Genomic DNA, 19,867 nt, shown 5'->3' with positions numbered 1-19,867 from the left:
CAGACTGTAAATTCCATGTGCACTAGTCAAACTGGCTTACTGTATTTTTTGAAATCCTTTTTCCTTTAATGAAGTGAAAACTAGTTTTCTGCAATTCATGTTTGTGATGTAGTCAAGTACCTTAAACATTTTTTTCTGTAAACGAACTGATAGATTGTAGTTGGCCATTCCAAAAGCTGGGTGATCTTAATTAAAAAGCCATTTAAGAGGATAATGGATTTCATCTCCACATTAGGTGCTTATTTGATTTTGTTCTGCTGTTGCCAAGAGGCGATGAAACACAGCATTCATATAGCTTTGCTGATAGATTCACTTGGAAAAGCAGAAAGATAAATAGTTATGATGATAATAGCTTAGTTTTTAAGCATCAAAAAGATGAAATATTTGCTTTTTTTATAAACTTATGATTGATATTCCGTGCCTGCAACTATCATAATTTTAAGTGAGGAGAAAAAAACCCCCTTATGATAAAAATACTTCCTTTTAACAGGAATGCTTTTGGATTAGTTACTAGTTATGTTTTATTTATATTTTGATGTCTTTTTGAGTTTCCTTAATGAGAGGCAAATGTAAACTTTGTTTTTAAAATTCCATCATTGGTGTTGCTAAACTTTGCTCTGTGTCTGTGTATAATCATAGTGATGTCCAAATCCATGTGCCTGTAGACCAAGAAAGCTCCTAAATTTGAGTTATTATCCTAGATTTGTCATGGTATACATTCTGTTTTATTTTATTCTGCCCTTCAGTCCCTCCATCTTCGCCAGTCACCCGCTGAAAGCTACATTTACCACCAAAGAATAATTTTGCTGTGAACCTATGTTCCTCCTTCTTCAGGTCATCAACCTATCTTCATGCTGCATTCCTCTGTTCCACATTTTCATATCTCTTACCTGTTCACATCTTCCCATCTATCCTTTTTCTGCTGAACACATGGTAATTCACCTTCCTCATACTTTCTTGACCTCTATTTTACCTGTAATTCAGCCAGAATCAGAACTTTGAGATTTTTTTGCACAGCAGCTGCTAAACAATCACTAGGTAACTGTGGGCTGACCCTTTTTTATTCCAGTGTAAAACAACCTGTTCTTATTTTAGATTAGCCTACTTTTGAAAGGCTGTGTTTGAAAGCAAGTTCAAATAGTGCTGTTATCCTCTGTATAACTCCAAGCCTAATTTCCAAACATAAAATTCTGTGGGATTAACTTGTTCTTCAAATTCACAGTCTTTCTAACTCCACAGGAAATTTGAAGTCTAGGTAGATGTTCATTATGGGATTCAAAGTCTTGTAGGTTTCTGTTCAGTTTGTTGGGATTGAAATCAAAATTTGGTATCGCATACTACTTTTTATCTCTTGTGATCTTTCAGTTTTAAGTCATCAGTTCAAATTTGCTGTGTATCTTGAACATTTTTCCCTTCATTTTTACTGAAATGGAAAGTTTATTTTCTTATGCCTGTCCATATTTGGGAGACAAATGGATTAGACCTTTTCATATCTCTCTGGAAAATAGTTTGGAAGAGGTCTATTCTTTATTGAGTCTGAGTTTGATGGGAGAGGAGCTGATGGATAGGAGTAGACCTTTATTTCTTTTATAATTCCCTAGCCAGTGATCTTAAGAGGGCTGTAGCAATATTGCTTCTGGTAACTGTATTAGTGTATCAGCCATATAAGGCTTCAATTGCTTTCAGGGGTTTTTTAACTGCTTAAGTAGAGTTCTCACCACATATTCTACTGCTACATTTCATTGCAATATATTTTGTATTCATACAAAAATATACACGTTTATTATTACACTATATTATTGTATCTACACAGCTGTAATTCTACAATTATATATAAATCAATAATTCTTATTCTATGCTAATTTATGAGTTTAACTGAAGAGAGGGTCCTTAATCCATTTTCCTGTAGCAGAAGGGCATAAACTTAACTACCTGGTGCAGTCTTTCAAACCTGTTTTAATATGTAAGCTGTTTCTTGGCTCTGATTTGCTATGGTATGTGAATCAAGTTATTATTACATAATATTATATTTAGGATATATTACAGTGACTGAAATATTTGTAATGCTAATGTGTGTTTTAAATGCTACATGACCATGTATTGATATAGAATTAATTTATTTTTATTTAGGGGATGTCCCACTCTGGTGCAAGCATTACCAGGTCCTAGTACACAAGTTACTGCTGGGAGCAACCATACAGCTATTCTCTTAATGGATGGCCAGGTTTTCACATTTGGAAGTTTCTCTGTAAGGAAATGTTACTTGCTTATGGGAATAAGCTAGTAGTTAATGTGTTGTTCAGAGACCTTCCAACGTGGCTTATACTTGCTGTTATAGAACTATGTATGACTTCTGCATGTTTTTTATGCCTGTTATATTTTAAAATGTAGCCTTTAACATTGTTCTGGTTAGAAAAGCGTAATGCCAGGAATTCTTGGTGGGTTTTTTATATTAATGAAGATGGTGATTTAAAACTGTTATTTTATAAGGTGCACCAGTTTTCTCAAACTCTTACTGTTTCAAGCTTGATTCTAAGTAAATGTTGCCTATTCTATTACCTGTCTCCATTTGATAGAAATGGCCCTGGTTTCTTTCATCGAAACTGCAGTGAGTTGCAGAAGTTCTGCTTACACTTGAGGGGAGGGATTATTGCTCAGTATAACACAGCACAACTCCAGTAGTCTTCTTTCATATCCACATGGTGTATATTTTCCCATGTCCATGTGGAATTCATTCTTATTTTCACTAAATTAGCCTTTAAACATTGTTTACTTCCCTTTGTGCCTCCCTGTGATTGCAAAGATGCCCCTCATAGCGATCTCTGCAGTAATCTGTTGTTGTCACATTCCCTCTAATGTTTTTATTGGTGTCTTTTTTGCAAAAGCTAGAGTATAGATATTGAGCTATTTTTACATGCTTTAAAAGCTATGTACTTCCAAACACAACAGAAGAGAAATTTAACCTTTTGAAATCTTTTGGCCAAAAAAAAAAATTAAAAAGTGAAGGCTGAAATTTTGGAAGCAAAAAGTCATATTTTGAATTAAAAGTGAGTAATATTTTGTTGTTTTTCAAACTTTAAGCAGGAGCTTTGGTGTCCATGTTCCTGTCAAAACTGACACGGACATGTAAAGGTTTAAGCTTTGTTGTCTCGCAGTGAAACCTGGCCTCTGAAAAAAGTTCACTCTCAGAAATGGGATAGAAAACCTTGTCAGTTGACTGAGGGTTTTTTCCGTTCTCTAAAAGAAAAAATAGGTTTAGGCCATATTTAGACCACTTGGTTTTTGTGTCTGGTTTTAATATTTTACTGCTTGAAAGTTTGCTGAAAGCTTCATAGTCAGGACAAAATCAAAACAAAGCATGTTATTGAAAATGTCTTCACTAGATTTACCTACAATATGAAGAAAGAAAAATTAGTAACATGCTGGACAGAAGACATTTGCTGTATATACGTGTTTCTTTTCTCTCATCACTTCTTTGGCATGCAATACGTTTTCTGTGCCTGAGGGGGAGGTAGATGGAGCCTGAGCAGGTTTATTGCAGCAGTTCTTTCCACATTCTTAGGTGCAGCATTGGGAACTGTTGGTCCATCTCAGTAACTAGTTATACATAGAGGTATGGCCCTAGATCTCCAGATAAGTGTTCATGAGCATGTGTAGAGGTGCTCGCTGAGGCACTTTATGCTTTTCTTTGAGCAAGTCGAACTTGAGCTGTCGATTTCTAGGTGCTTTTGAGAGGTGTTTGCTCTAAAAAACTTAGTCCGTATAAGTTCAGAATTGAGTGGAACTTAGACTGTCTCTATCTGAAGATAGATTTTCTTTTTTCGTATGAATGTATTCCTTGTTTATCACTGATGTTAATCAGATATTGAACATTGTAGGAAAATAATACTTTTATATTTGATTCTGAAGATGGAGAGGAGGTTTATGCATGATGGAGAGTTTGAGTTGCATTTAACAAAAAGTTTTCTCAAAAATGTAATTGAAAAGGGAGGAGTATATCTGTCAGTAACTTGTTCCTTGTAGTTAAATACGTAACGCTTTGCTTGGACCAGCCATTGCATTTTGAAGGTAGTTTTGTGGTAAAGTCTTTCCAGTTTAGCAGTTTTGTATGATGAAACTATTGAAGTAATTTATCTTTCAGACTTATTGTCACTCACTGATTCTTGCATTCTTTCTACAGAAAGGTCAGCTTGGCAGACCAATTCTGGATATGCCCTACTGGAATGCAAAACCAGCACCTATGCCTAATATAGGCTCCAAATATGGGCGCAAAGCTACATGGATTGGAGCGAGTGGAGACCAGACTTTTCTCCGGATCGACGAAGCTCTCATTAATTCTCATGTGCTTGCTACATCAGAGATATTTGCAAGCAGGCACATAATAGGCAAGAACTCTTCTTTATTATTTTAAATGCTCATAGAAGTACTGGAGGAAAAAAATGAGTTCAGTTGTGTAAACAATAGAGGGAGCAAGAAGTCAAAAACAGGAATGGAAGGAATGAAAATATTTTGGCCTTCTAGTTTTACTGCATGTGATGATCCTGGCTTCTTTAGAAATATATTTTTTATTAAAAATAATAATGTAAAAGTCTCAACCTTCACTTGCATTTAGATCTTACTACTTTTTAGTTTTTTGTTGTAGCAGTATATCTGTTCTTCCCTACTGTATTAAATGGCATTTTCTAAGCATGAAGCAATAATGAGTGGAGTCTTCACGTTTGTTTGCTCTTTTTGCTCCCTAATCTAGGTTTGGTACCAGCTTCAATATCAGAACCTCCTCCTTTTAAATGTCTTCTGATAAACAAAGTAGATGGCAGTTGCAAAACATTCAATGATTCTGAGCAGGAAGACCTTCAAGGTTCTGGTGTGTGTCTGGATCCTGTCTATGATGTTATTTGGAGGCAAGTGTGGATTACAGCTATTAAACTAGTAATAGAGAAATCCTTTAAAAAATATTTTGCGAGGCTGGAGATTTGATTATTAAATTTATTCATTAATTATTTTCCCAGTAAATGAAAAACAATTTTTAGTCTTCCATAAAGATTTTTCACATTTTTTGGATGGTTTGTTCAAGTAAGCCCAAAACAAACATGTTCTCTTGCCTGCATTTTTTAAATTTCTTTTTTGCATCATTCTCATTCCAGTCACATAATATTTTGGGGATTTTAATCTGTTCTGTTTCGTTACTCTCTCTATTCCCTCTTCTCCATCTACTTAACACTTGACGGAATAACTTCCCTGCCATATTCAGCTGCCTTATATGTGTGTCTTAAACTGCTTCTCTGTCAGGTATTGGTGGTTAAGACTTGAATAGAAGAAGGGGTGGAGCAATGGTATTTTTTTCAGTTCTGACATTTTGGGAGGTTAAAATAAAGGTGTTTATTTAGATGGCATAGACATCAGACTACACTGTATTTATTTCAGTCTTTGGAATGGAGTCTTTGAGCAAGTGTAGATAATAAGCCTTTGTTCCAAAGCAGAATAATAACATCCAGTTCTTCTGTAACAATTCAAAAGCTATGTTAGCTAGGATTTAGGAGAGAAATCTGAACTTCCTTCTGAGTTCAAGAAATTGATGATGTTTAAATTGTTTGAACAAAACAAGTTAGAGTAACGCAGGGAACCAGCTAGTTGGCATTCATCTGGAAAAGACTGTATCTCATAGGATCATGTCTTTAAAAGCTACTTGCATGCTAGTTTGAGTATCTTCATCCAAAATTGAAATTCAAGAATTTAACAGCCAATTAACATGGAAGCACGTGTTTACCTAACACATTTGTTTATGACATAGGAAGTACCTTGGATAGTTGCAGTTCTGCATTATGCACAAGCCCAGGATTGGTTGAATCTCATGGGCTAAGTACCAGTTCTTACTTAAATTATGCTGACATTAGAGATAAGAGTAGCACCCATATCCCTTAGAGCTCTGTATTTTCAGCATGTTTAAATCCACTGAAAGACTCAGAGTGAAAAAACTCAGTTATCAATGTCCATGGGAACGCAGCAAGTTTCACAGGAGGCAAGGTACTGATACTCAACTTGTAGACAATGAAATGGTTGTTCAGCTTGAGGAAGTCCAAAGTCACGTTAGATTTTTATTATGGGTAAACATGAATTGAGGTGTTTTACAGTCTTGCAGTATTTTGGGGACTGTAGACCTAAATCTAGAGCTTAAATACTTAACAGAAGAGTGGATTTATTTCTCTGTTATGTTCCATTCTTGTTCAATAGAAAATTCTAAAACAGTCCGAAGAAGACATGTTAATAATTATGCCTATTAGTAGTTAAATACTTGGCATATTGTTATTTCTGGACATTCTAATTCATGCCTCTTTAAATTATGGATTCAGTTTCTTGTACAGAAACAGAATTCTGATGACATACATTTTAAACATTTCTTCAAAGCTTTGTGACTTAATCTTTTAGTGAAATTCAAGCAGTTGTGTAATGTCATATGTGTGTATAAATTTGAACATTGCTATCTTATTGAAATACTGAATACGTATGGTGCCCTTTAATATTTTAAGTTAAAGAGCTATTTCTTTCTCCATTGGATTTTTAAAAGTGTACCAAGTAAAAATGCTTTTTGTTGCTTATACAGAACACTCCCATAGACTTGTCGTCTTACTGTTTCTTCCTTTTACATAGTGGTTTCAAGGATTTCATTTTCTATGTGTTAATCTCTATTATAGAAAGTCTCTGTATTCCCTTGTTTATGCTGCCCTTTTTTATAATCCCTTAAAAACTCATGAGGCAATGTTACTCATTTAAAAAAGCCCAAACAAAATATGTTGGATTCCTCAATATTTTTTTACTGTTATTTGAAGGTAAGCCTTTTACTTTCGCTTGGCATCTTTATAATTTTTGAGCACATCTGCCATTCTATTTAGTACTTTGCTAGTTACTTCATACTACTTAATAGATAATACTGTGTTAACATTTATTAGCTTTGAGAAATGACCTAAAATTTTCTGAAATTTTTAAACCCATAATATGACTGTTTGACTTAAAGTACAATAATGTTTTTGTATCTTTTCATTTGCTGGAGTGTTAAGCTAGTAAAGTTTTCATGTATTTGCAGTAGTGATGCTCAATTTCAGAAATTTATACCGGCAGATCTACATTTTACATTAAATGTCTTAAAAATGTAATTATCAGTTAGATTTCGTATCTTTTCAGTAGATGAAAGGTTTTGTTCATTCTGCTTTTTCTTGCTCTAGGTTTTGCCCGAATTCCAGGGAACTGTGGAGTTACAATGCAGTAGTTGCCGATTCCAGGCTTCCCTCAGCTCCAGACATGCAATCCCGGTGTAGTATTTTGAGTCCAGAACTTGCTCTGCCAACAGGTTCCAAAGCTCTAACCACCAGATCTCATGCAGCTTTGCATATTCTAGGTATACATTTATAGTTGATGAGTCAGAACCTTAGATGAAATAAAGTAACCTAACTTCATGTATAAACAAACTAATCTAAAAACTTCCTGACATTTTTCAGTTAAAATTTTACTGTAGTCTTTCACCATTGCTCTTAGCGCTTATAATTTGGCTGATGTCATTATCTTCTGCCATCTTAATGATGCTGGAGGATTTTAGAGTTCTGGTGGAACTTGTTAGATGCCAGCATAATAAAGTAAGGGACCTTCCTAGATGATCTTTTTGGAAAGACTGCAGATTAAAGTAAATGCTCTTAACCTGGAGTCTCAAAAAAAAAGAACCCAAACCTGAAAAAGTGCTCTTCAATAAGTTATTTTTATTTTAAAGTAAATGCAGTATATAAAATTAAAATATAATCTTTGCAATGTTGTATAATGAGTCACTAAGAGAAATGATTTTCTTTTGTAGGTTTTTTTGTAGTTTGAAAATGCAAAAATTAATTCCACTGTGTTCATGTATAAACTATACTTCAAAGCACAGCTTTGGAAGTGATTTTAACTCACTTGTCCACTGATTGTGATAAGTCATCTGTTCCTTGACCTGCTCACTTCATTGTGTGCTAGAGATGGATAACTTTCAACTTGAACAGTACTTTTTTGTGTCTGAGTCAAAGTAAGGCATGTTTCATACCCATGTGTATGAAAGAAACACCTTTTGTGAAGACTTTAAAATCTCCTAATTCAGTTACTACTTCAAATCTTTTGGGGTAATAGTGTAAGTGTAAAAAGGAAAAAATTGTCACTGGCAATTTATTTGCCATTGGAAAAGTTGCGAAGTAGATTTAATCACATTTGTTATTCTGGATAATAAATTAAGTTGACTTCAGTAGCAATCCTTGAGATTCTGCAGCAATGACCCTTGACCTAATCAAAAGTATAAAGCTACTCAGTATCATGTGTGTGGTTTAGGGACAAAACAGATTGCTTTGATTTTCTTAACTAGTATTCATTTCCATTTCAATCAGCAGTGAGAAATTTTGGGTTCTTTTTGGTTGCTTTCTTTTAGGTTGCCTTGATACGTTGGCTGCTATGCAGGACTTAAAAATGGGTGTTGCAAATACAGAAGAAGAAACTCAAGCAGTAATGAAAGTTTATTCTAAAGAAGACTATAGTGTTGTTAACAGATTTGAAAGTATGTACACACTAAAATTTTATAGCAAAAGCTGATCAGCTTGCAGAACAAAAGACTAAGATTAATTCTATTTTCCCTGGGGTTTTTTTTTGCAGGTCATGGAGGAGGCTGGGGTTATTCAGCCCACTCAGTAGAAGCTATCCGTTTCTGTGCTGATACAGATATTTTGCTAGGTGGTCTTGGTCTTTTTGGTGGTAGAGGTGAATATACTGCTAAAATAAAGGTAGGAATTTTTATTTTGTTTAAGCAATATTTTGTCTCAAAATCAAAACTTCCGTAGTACTATCTAAAACCACAATTAGTTTTATTTCTTGGTGAATGAGTGGTTTACTGTATGTGTAAAGCATTATGCAGGCACAGTGGATGAAGTAGAAAGCTGAGAATTACTGTTGTTGTGATGAATTGGCCCATTCTTACCTTCACTAAATGCTGTGCCATCCTAGAGATACCTTGGGCAGGTATGTTAGTGGGCCGAATGCTTCTGTGATCTATTTACACAGAGCTCCAAGGTCCACCAGCAGAAAATTGGTGTTGTGGGCTTCAGGTTAAAATCGCATCCTATGTGATGCACGAGGAGCTGTTCTCAAAAGCAGAAAGAGTCCTTATCAGGAGCCATTGCTTTCCATTTTCCCTGCCACTTCTTTCTCAAGACTGCTCTCTGGATAGCTTCTGGGCAGGGATTCTTCAACTGAGAGCAACCGGCACCAAATACAATTAACTCTGTGCCAAGTGTAGGGATGATTACAGGTGGAGCATGTGTGCTGATTATTTTAAAATAAATAAACCTGGCTTTGGATAAATGAATCTCACAGAAACACACACTGTGTAACAGAGCTCTGGTTTTGGTTAGCTGTTCTCTGCTCCTATATTCAGTAAGGATTTTGGTAACCCCATGAAAAACGATTGTAAAAGAAGACGTTACAGCTGAGATTTCTGTTAGATGTTTGTATATTCAGAACATGTTATTGTTGTTACTTGTCATTTAGTGGGTTATTGAGTTTTCTTCCTCTGTTTTCAGATGAATAGGTATTGAGGTTTGTTCTAGGGAAATGGATGACACATGCTTAGCAATAACATTTGCGTAAGTCAACAGGAAATCCAAAATAAGTAGTTGCACTTTATTCTAGTTTAATGTAACAACTGAGAATTGCAAATGACTAAGTACAGCCAAGAAACTTAAAGTTAGTTGTGCATTTTAAATACTCGAGGTAATAATGGTATTAAAATACTCCAGTATTATATTTTCAACTTTTTTAGGATTATCTTACATCCAAGATAAGATTTGCCAGACTTGCCAGAAATAAACAGTGTATTAAATAGGTCTTTGCAAGAGAAGTCATAGACGTGTATTTTGGTCCTTTGTCAAACCCACCAAACCATAGAAATTTTTTTTGAGTAAGAAAACAAAGTTCTCTTAGTAAAGGTGTTATGTTTTGTCCCAGTCACCAATTGTTTATAATGTGTCCTGGGGTGATGTTATAAAGCTGCTTTATTCCTTAACTGTCTGCTTAATGCCCAAGGATGCTGTGCCTTTCAGATGGACCCAGGGTGTGGTGGCCAGTGAACATACATTACAAGGGACAGAGAGTTCTCAGTAAGACAAGTCCCTAGTACCACAAGAACCACTTTATGTTAGGGTGACCAGAAAGGCTTCTCCCAGGATGCCATGTTCTGTTATGTGAATCTATCCCAGTTTGGATTCCCCGGTTGGCTGTCAGCCTCTACCCCTCATCGCTCCCCCAGAGCTTCCCCATTGGTCCCTGTTCCCTAGTCCTGCCCTTTCCCCACCCCCGGATAAAACTGTGAGCTGCGGGATCACGTTGGTGTTTGCCCCTGCACCCTTCGCCAGCGTAGCAGCAATAAATGCTGCTGGCGGAACGCGCGCAAATGCCGTTCTGGACTCTTTGGTACCGACGGCATTGCTGAACCCACCCGTGCGGCTGTGGGGGCACGCGGGACCCGAGTGAGGGGCGGTTGAACGGCTCAGCCCAACAGCTCAGGGCCTCCAGGGTTTTGGCGCGGCTTGGGAGGAGGGAGTGCGCTGGGAGCGCTGGGCTGCTTTTTTGGTTTTTTGTGTTCTCGCTAGCTGGGAAAAGGTTCTGTTGGTTTTTTCTTGTTTTTAACCTTTCCTTCCCCTTGCCTCACTGCCTCCCTTCCCTCCTCGCCAATCTGGGGAGCCTGCGGAGGTGGCCCCTGGTGGGCCTGCAGGGTGGCCCCGGCTGGTCGGAGCCCACGTGTCTGTTCCCTCTCTGGGAATTTGTTGTATTTTTTTATCGTGTTCTACCCTGTTTTGTTTGCGTGTTAATAAATAGTTTGGGGGTTTTTTCCCACTTTAACTCCTTGTGACCCATTTGTCTCATTGATGGAGGAAAAGGGGAGGCCCTTGTCCCTTTGGAGGAGGCCCTCATTCCAGAGAGCTTCCTCCTAAAATTTTGTCTCCAACAACCGAGACAAACAATATTAACTATCTCTGCTAAACTGTCAAGCTGTCCCTTTCCAGAGAAGTTGAGTATATCTTATGTTTATACTATATAAACATTTCAGTCTGTAATGGAAAACCTGCACCTGCTGGCCAACTTTGCCTTTTTTAGATGCTGTGCTTGTGTCTTTCTTGCACGATTTAGGGAGTTTTTCCCCCACTTAAAAATGTATCTGGACATAAGGCTGGGAGGTAAGTGTCAACTGCTACTTCTTAACAGTTAATGCCTGACTTCCAAATGGGATTTTGCCTGTCAGTGATATGAAGCAGTAGTTATTTTTGGGAAGGGGAAGGAAGAGAAGTGTAGTTTCCAGAATTGCCAGACAGGAAAAAGTAGTAGTATGAGGTTTCTAACTCCCAATTTTACCCTTTTTCTTACTTCACCAGTTGTTTGAATTGGGCCCAGATGGGGGCGACCATGAGACGGATGGAGACCTCCTTGCTGAGACAGATGTCTTAGCATATGATTGTGCTGCCAGGTAAGATGTTTAGCTTACCTACTTATACTTGCTTCTTGATCTTTATTTTTACTTTCCCCTTACACATTTTAATATCACTTTAAATATCAACAGAGATGATCTACATCATTAGAATTTTGTAGCAAGTGATAAAAAATTTCTAAAGAATGTGGGGAAATAGTAAAACACCAAATACATCCCCAAACCATTATGGTATTTAAATTAAAAGACAACAAATAATCTAATTCTTGCTCTTGTATAAATCCTAGTCAAATCCCATCTTCCTGTGATGAGATGACAAGACAAAATATTGCAGCAGCTCTTTTGTGCATACGGATGGGGTTAGCCATGTTGTAGCTGCTTTTTAATTCCCTGTAGTGAAGTTATTTAAAATTCAAATGATACATAAGATTAATTCTTTCAGGTTTAAATCTTTCATATCAATCCCCTAAATATATATTCTGTTACTTTCTTTAATATTTATTGTAATTACTAAGAATTCATGTATAAGTTCTTGTAATTTACAAACATTTTCTGAAATCAAATTAATTTTATATAGTACCTTATAATTAATACTTTACTTGCTGTATTATATATGAAATGTAATTGGGTTTTTGTATGTTATTTTAAGTTAATGTCTCCTTACTGTATTTGGCATTGATATCTGATTGTTTTCACAATTCAAAATAAAGCTAGCCTTAGGCATTTGTAGGTCCTCAGAATTATTATTTTTTAATTACTACAATATTTTTCAATTAAAAAATTTTGAGTTTTGAATATAAATAGATACAACTTAAGTCCATTACTTCTCAATTTCTTTTACAATCAGGGTGTAATTTGTTAAAAGTTAATATAAAAAATAATTCACATCTATCATTTTCAAAAAATTACTTCTCACAGAGAGAAATACGCAATGATGTTTGATGAGCCAGTACTCCTGCAAGCTGGCTGGTGGTATGTAGCCTGGGCAAGAGTGTCAGGACCTAGCAGTGATTGTGGATCTCATGGCCAGGCCTCTATTACTACAGATGATGGGTATATATTTTTTTCTTTATTTTTTTATTGAAAAAGAAGAGCTCTAATATGACTTGAATAATAATTGGGTTGTTTTTCTTTCAGTGTTGTATTTCAGTTTAAAAGTTCCAAGAAATCAAATAATGGTACAGATGTGAATGCAGGGCAGATTCCACAATTACTATACAGGTAATACTTTAACCTTTGGAAGAATTTACTGACATGTTTTTAAAATAGAAATATTAAATTCATTATAACCATGTTTCATGAAAATGTTATTGTATTTAGCAAAGGAAATCAGTATCTGAAAAATGTAGGGAAAGCTTAGTGTCTTTGAGAAAAGTAATAAATTATTCCCACATTCACTTCCTTGCTATTTTTCTTGCAGTCATCCTGCATGAGTCTTGAGATTTTCATTTACATCTGTAGAACTATTTCACATAACATGAGTAATGTTTTTTGCTAGTTGGGAAGTGCTCTATTTGGTAGCCCTCAGTTTAGGGACTGTATACTATTGAACCGATGATTTTAATGAAAAAAAAGCCAAAATCAACAATGAACTGTGCTTTACAATAAGTTACCATAAACTTACCATTGCCATGATAAATGTTATGTAACTCTGTTTTAATAACCAGGAACTCTTTCACTGTGTTGATAATATATTTTACAGATTTCCTCAGGTATATGCAAGACCTGATTTTTATGTTTTGTGTGTGTGTATATAATTCCCCTGGCCGCCATGCTGATTCTGAAACTTGCAGTTCTTTCATACCAGTTCCCTTGCAGTTGTCCTTTCTAAGCATGTCCTTTTCAAGGTTCCTTTGCAGAACAGCTCACTTCTGCCACTAAGCTTTCTGTCCATAGATGCCCTGTCTCTCCAGGTGAAGGCTTCGTTTTGATGTACATGAAGTCCTGGAATGACAAATTCACCATTTGGGTGATTTCTTTGGAGAAATGGCTGAAGCCAAAAGGCAAACAAGCCTTGAGGCCTCTGAAGACCAATGAGTGGCACAAAAGAGAAGGTGCTGCAGTAATGGATGCTGTCTGTATTTTTAACCTCCACATATATTTTTCCCTCCACAAAACCAGTGTTCTTTAAGGAATAACGTTTCTAGTCTTGATGTCATCTGAAGAAATATGGTAGATACTTGTGTAATAATTGCATGTAATTAAATCTCAACCTCATTTTCAATTGTCACAGTACTGCCAGTTGAACAGAATTCAAGATATGTGGTTACTGGTCTAGAATGATTAGGAAACTGGAGGAACTTATGTTGAAATGAACTTTTTTTGAATAGTTATGTTAAACTTTTTTCACTTTGGTTTTTTTTCCACTTGAACAATAAAACCAATAAAAACCACAACAAGTAAAAAACGGAAACAAAAACACCAAACCCAATCCAAAACTCTACTAAAAGTAAAAACTGGAGATTCAAATAAGTTCTAAAACTGTTCTTCCAGGTTGCCAACAAGTGATGGCAGTGCATCCAAAGGGAAACAGCAAACTAGTGAACCCGTACATATTTTAAAGAGATCTTTTGCCAGAACTGTCTCAGTGGTGAGTACTATCAAGACTCTTTTGTGTTTCCTGCAAGTTCGTACATGGTTAGGAAACTGAAAAATGTAGATGTAGAAATTTTGTGTTTGCTTTCTCAAGCAGAAGTTAGGTACACTGATAGAATTTTTAATTTTTTTACTTTTTCTGAAGATTTCAGATGTCACTTTAGATCTAAACTAAGCTTGGTATTAACCTGAGAATGAGAGCCTAGAAATGTGTTTGTTTACAAGGTTAGCTACTTAGTTTGGAGTTTTCTAGGTGGAGGGGAATTGGGATTGAGCTCATTCTCACTGGTTGTTTTCAATGTACAAGCCTCAATTTCTGCTGAAAAATCAGTATTAGCAGACTTTTTAAAATTTTGAGGGAGCTTTACTGGTATCTTCTATGGCTTTTAGATTACTGGCACTAACTAGTCACTGGTGAGATTTATTTTCCTCTTAGATGCATTCTGGTGCACACTGAGAATCAGATAGCATTTAATTAAACTTCAGTAAACTGAGGTAAGGAGTATTTATTGGCACAGTGAACTGCAACTGCTATAGAAGGTAGTCTGCAGCTCTTCACATGCAAGGGGCTTGTCAGATTTTGAGAAATCCTGCATTAAGTTGAAATGCAATAATATCGTGCAGGATAAGGTCAATTCTGTCTTTGTGTTTTTGAAGTACAATCCCTTATCTGTTGCAAGCAGTGATTATTTTATTTTCAGTTCCATCCTGGTTTGTACTTTATACTGCATTACACATAGTGTCAGTGTTCTGCATGGATAGTTATATACAAGTTATTGCCTCCATATTGACAGTCATAGTCTGATTTTCTAAATTGGCTCACTTTCTTTCATTTATGTGTTCTCCATCTCTTCAGTATTCTCTAATGATCAGGATGATCTTCTCCTGTCAGGTTTCTTCTAGGAATGTATTATCTACATGATTTGCATTTTTAGTAATCGTATTATCAACATATTAATAGCTACTCTGAATATATGTTTTCTTAAAAACATTTGCATTAAGTTATGAACTTCTGTGGATTTTAACACCACAGTGTATCCTCTCCATTGTCTTGCTGCTCTTACCCTCACCATAGATATGAACCAGGATGAGAGGAGGGTTTTGACTTTTTGAAGTTTCTGGAAGCATTTTACATCTAATTTTGAACAATCAGTTTGATTGTTGCAACTTCAAGAAGTTCAACACCACACTTTTATTTTGCTTTCTGGGTTGCAACTATGTGAAGTTATTGACCCCATATAATAATAATAGTAGAAACAAAACCTTGTAACTCCTCAGATTTTTTGTCAACTATGATGTGCTTCTGTTTAGCTTTCAAGTACTGTCAATGTCACATAGTGGCCATGGTCCTGCAGATCATAACTGTGAAGTGTATGAAAAACCAAGTGAAGACAGCCTTGATAAGTCTTTACTTTATGACAAGAATGTATTGTGTCAAATGTGTTTTCATGCTATGTGCCTTTCATCTAATACTCATGCAGAATGGTCATTCCTTGTTTTTCAACACAAAATCTATCTTCCTGAAATAGGAATGCTTTGAATCTTTATTGAGCATTCTTCACTGGAGTTGGACAACACTGGTGCTGGGAGTTGAAGAACTTCGTGGGCTGAAGGGTTTCCAATACACTGCTACTCTCCTGGATTTAGAAAGGTTGCGTTTTGTGGGCACTTGCTGCCTGAGATTGCTGAGGGTCTACACCTGTGAAATATATCCAATATCAGGTATTCCAGTTAGTTCACTTGTTTGATATTTATCAGCAAATAGTCTACAGGATATTTGAATTTTGATCTAAGTATTCATGTAGGATATGATATAAAATACAACTGCTCACAGAGATGGTTTTATTGGAGCAATTAAAAGACTTGCTGTCAGTAACAGGATATTTTCAATTGTCTGCATAACAAAGTATCCCAGTAGCACACGTTTACACTGTAACCTCTCTATTTTAAAGTTGATTTCCTCTTTGACTTGTCAGTTGAATTGTTTTGGACTGTTTGTATCTTCTTTTTTCCTATTTCTATACGCAGTGTGTGCTGTAGTGGTGATCACAGTGTGAATTTGAAAGGTTGTTTTCATGCATGTACTTTAACAATGCTCATATTAAAATGCAGCATATATTATAGAAGACCAGAAATGTGGGAGTTTTTAATGTTCAGGTTTCTGTGATAAGAGTTTAACACCCTTCACTGTTTTACTTTTGGAATTAACTTTTCAGGATTTACATTCAACAATGTTGCTAAATTCCAGTTTTTCTATTTGCAGGTAAAATTTTAACATGAAAATGTTGCATTATTGTACATTTAATGCTTCTCTTTGTGTAATCTTCTAGCTACAGCTAAGGCGGTTGTAGAAGAAACCAGCAAACTAGCAGATTGCATTGGAAAAACTAGGACCTTGCTGAGAAAAATTTTATCTGAAGGAGTTGACCATTGCATGGTGAAGTTGGACAATGATCCACAAGGATATCTCAGTCAGCCTCTCAGTCTTTTAGAAGCTGTTCTTCAGGAATGCCATAATACATTCACAGCTTGCTTCCATTCATTTTATCCAACACCAGCTCTCCAGTGGGCATGTCTTTGTGACTTGCTGAACTGTTTGGACCAGGTACATTAAAATGGCACAAGTAAATGTTAGCTTAGTTTGCCCTTTTGCTCAAGTTGAAGTCAAGTAATACTAAAACTGATATTAATTTTTTGCATTTATCCTGATTTGCAACTTGAGTTCTGTTGTCTTCTGTTTTTTTCTTTTTCTTTTTTTAATTACTGGGTATTGGATTTGTTTCTGGTTTTCTTTGTTTGGGGTGTTCTCTAAACGTAGTTCAACAAGAGCCTAGGAACTTTGTCGTCTTTAGCTTTTAAGATTCTCTGTGGGACAGTGAGGAAAATCTGTGATGCTGGTGACTGTCAGCACCTGCTTTTTCCAGTGTTGAGGCCGTGCCTTAGATGTGCTTACTGTTGCTGCATGTTGCCTAAGAGCATCCATATGGTATTTTTTATCACTAATACTTTAGTAATTCCTCATTATTAAACATTACAGTAGTGCTCTTATCCAGCCAACTACATGAAAAGCAGCTGGAAATACTATTCTGTAATCAACAACTTTCTTCTGGGTGTTTTGCTTATTGTGAATGAGCATCCCACATCTAAACAATGTAGTTGGTTGCTTGCATTGCTTGTGGTGAGATGTAAACAGTTTGCTGCTTTGCATAAAAATTCATTCTTCAAGGAAGAGTCAGTTCTTTAATGTATTTCTCTAATTAAGTTGTTTAATTATAAGTGTTAATTATAAGAAATGCCTTGTCTTCAAAGGATACCATAATTTCAAAAGTAATATTAGACAGGTTTATTATTTTAAAATAGTCCAAGCAAGAAATTCTAATTACACTAGTATTGAAGATCTAAATTCAAGCTTATGAGAGAAGGTAATGTAAAATTCATAGGAAAGCTTCCTCTAAATTATTTTTATAATTACAATAAAACTGGAAATTTCCTTTCAAAAGCAGTTTCTCTTTTTTCAATGCAGTGGTGCCATTCTATTAATTTCTTTTCATGTCTTTAGGACATCCAGGAAGCAAACTTCAAGACCTCCAGTAGTCGGCTCCTTGCTGCTGTCATGTCTGCTCTGTGCCACACTTCAGTAAAGCTGACCTCCATCTTCCCAATTGCCTACGATGGAGAGGCCTTGCTGCGCTCCATGGTTAAACAAGTCAGCACTGAGAACGACTCTGCTCTGGCCCATCGCTTTCCTCTTCTGGTTGCACACATGGAAAAACTCAGTCAGGTTAGGATGTATTCTGAAAGTTTAATGACTTCGTTTACTTTGCAGCAAAAAGCTGTTATGTACCTTGAAGTTTTTGCTTGATGAAGATGTAAATGAATTTGCCTAAGTGTTTTCTTTCTAAAAGGCTTAGTTCAGAAACTTATTATTTTTTCCAGTTTTCAACTTTTTGTGTGAAATATTCTACCTATTTCTTCTTTGGAGAGTGTCTGAGCAAAAATGGTTCTTGTCTTGGAATATTAAATTGGAAGAAATATGCTTGGAGTAGTGTTCTATTGCACAGTGTTTTCTGTAACAGTTTTTTATCTTTTTATGTGATCACAAGGAGGAGCATGTAGATAGATTCGGTGTTTTGAGGAAGAGTGAACACAACTTTAGTAATAAAAAGTCATGTCCCAAACTGGAGTTTTTAAAGGGATCAACAAGGGAATCCCAGTTCATACAGTTCTAGCAAAAGTTATTAAACAATTTCCTAATCAAGGGCTCTTGAATGCTCTATTTTTGCAGTTCTGTTGTTTTAGAATTGATTTACAGGAATCAAAAGGGTAAAGATAATAATCAAGAAAATGGGACTACTAAATATCATTCTTCACTTCAGAAGATAACAGGGGTAAGATAGTATGAAATTATGAACTATGCAAGAAAAGTAAATTAAGGATAGTTGTTGAGTCTACCACTACCAGAAGTGCTGAGCAAAAGGTAAGGTCAGAAGTTTTCTGCTCTTCATAAAATACGTAGTTAAGCTGGGGGACATACTCCTGTAGGCCATTATTCATGGACTTGAAAAGCACCTGCACAAATTAATAAAGAAAAAACCCTGCAGGTGCTATTAAATGCAAATATAATATTTATGCTGTGGATACAGCTGCCTCCTACCTGTAAAAGATGGAAAGTGTTCTGTACAGGTTTGCTTCACCTGATTGTCTTCTGTATTTGTTCACTCCTTGGATATTTTTAGGAGACAAAAGGGTGAGAAAGATAAACCTTGGATTTTCATCAGTAGAGCTGATTTTATTTTTCTTAGCGGAAATGATTTTCAGTATGGATATGACTTAAAAAAGAATGTGGATGTCACTCCTAGGCAGAAGACACAGCAGATGCCTAAGCTTAGATTTGTTTCATAGTCTTCATTCAGCAAAGAACAACTGTGTTTATAATCATCCTACCACTGTTTTTATCTTACATCTTTGCATAGAAAATTCTTTTTGCTTACACCAAAACAACAAAGTTTCCAAGTTTCTTTTTTAGACACTGCAAAAGAAAATTGCATTAACAGTTTCATAGGTAGCTATATATCCACTGTGTTGTAATGTATGCTTATAAAGCCCATGGGTTTTATGGGCTGTATAGGTTTTATTAGGCTATAAAGAAAAGACCTCTCCTGGGAAGGACACCTGGATACGGTATCTTTCCAATGCAATAAAAAACTAGTCACCACCTCATTCAGGAAATTAAGAACATTAATCAATTCCTTTGACAAAGGAATACACACTACGGTAGCTTTGCGAATTTTTAAATTTTTTTCCACCCTCTAGACATGTGTAATCTTAATGAAGTCACAGATATTTCAATTACCTAATACTTACAATATGTCAAAGTTTGTGTTTTGTTTTTTTTAATAACCATGTCATTTGCCATTGTTTTTGGTCATACTGTAGAGTGAAGAAAATGTTTCAGGGATGACAAGCTTTCGGGAAGTGCTGGAAAAGATGTTGGTCATTGTTGTTTTACCAGTACGGAACAGCCTTAGAAGAGAAAATGAACTTTTCTCTTCACATCTGGTTTCTAATACCTGTGGGTTGCTTGCTAGTATTGTGAGTGAGCTTACAGCATCAGCATTAGGATCTGAGGTAAAGCTACTATAAAATAATTTTTAGAAGTCTTTCAGGACAAACGTATTATGAATGTGATACAGGCTGTGACGGGTATTTTTATAGGTGTGCAGATCTTTCAGAGATTCTGGAATTCTCAGTTCTGAGTAGCTCAGATGTTTTGCATAAATTTAAAAGCAT

General features: G+C 35.8%; 1 protein-coding gene across 14 annotated transcripts in view; it reads left to right on the top strand.

Moving 5' to 3' along the window:
- MYCBP2 (MYC binding protein 2) overlaps nucleotides 1-19,867 on the top strand; it is a gene marked incomplete at its 5' end in the record, with an annotated part of 179,777 nt that overhangs the window by 77,184 nt on the left and 82,726 nt on the right. For all 14 annotated transcript variants that reach the window (XM_082277904.1, XM_082277912.1, XM_082277909.1 and 11 more), the window contains 14 exons: nucleotides 2,131-2,248; nucleotides 4,181-4,385; nucleotides 4,748-4,901; nucleotides 7,221-7,393; nucleotides 8,438-8,563; nucleotides 8,659-8,786; nucleotides 11,430-11,521; nucleotides 12,401-12,535; nucleotides 12,620-12,703; nucleotides 13,976-14,072; nucleotides 15,607-15,799; nucleotides 16,408-16,682; nucleotides 17,637-17,858; nucleotides 19,514-19,705. In XM_082277904.1, coding sequence (XP_082134030.1) covers nucleotides 2,131-2,248; nucleotides 4,181-4,385; nucleotides 4,748-4,901; nucleotides 7,221-7,393; nucleotides 8,438-8,563; nucleotides 8,659-8,786; nucleotides 11,430-11,521; nucleotides 12,401-12,535; nucleotides 12,620-12,703; nucleotides 13,976-14,072; nucleotides 15,607-15,799; nucleotides 16,408-16,682; nucleotides 17,637-17,858; nucleotides 19,514-19,705 — 2,194 coding nt within the window. The remainder of the gene's footprint in view (nucleotides 1-2,130; nucleotides 2,249-4,180; nucleotides 4,386-4,747; nucleotides 4,902-7,220; nucleotides 7,394-8,437; nucleotides 8,564-8,658; nucleotides 8,787-11,429; nucleotides 11,522-12,400; nucleotides 12,536-12,619; nucleotides 12,704-13,975; nucleotides 14,073-15,606; nucleotides 15,800-16,407; nucleotides 16,683-17,636; nucleotides 17,859-19,513; nucleotides 19,706-19,867) is intronic.

Source organism: Coloeus monedula, assembly GCF_965178545.1.
Source record: "Coloeus monedula genome assembly, chromosome: 3".
Lineage (NCBI taxonomy): Eukaryota > Metazoa > Chordata > Aves > Passeriformes > Corvidae > Coloeus > Coloeus monedula.
The sequence above is the reverse complement of the archived record's forward strand: the minus strand, read 5'-3'. Positions and strand labels throughout refer to the sequence as shown.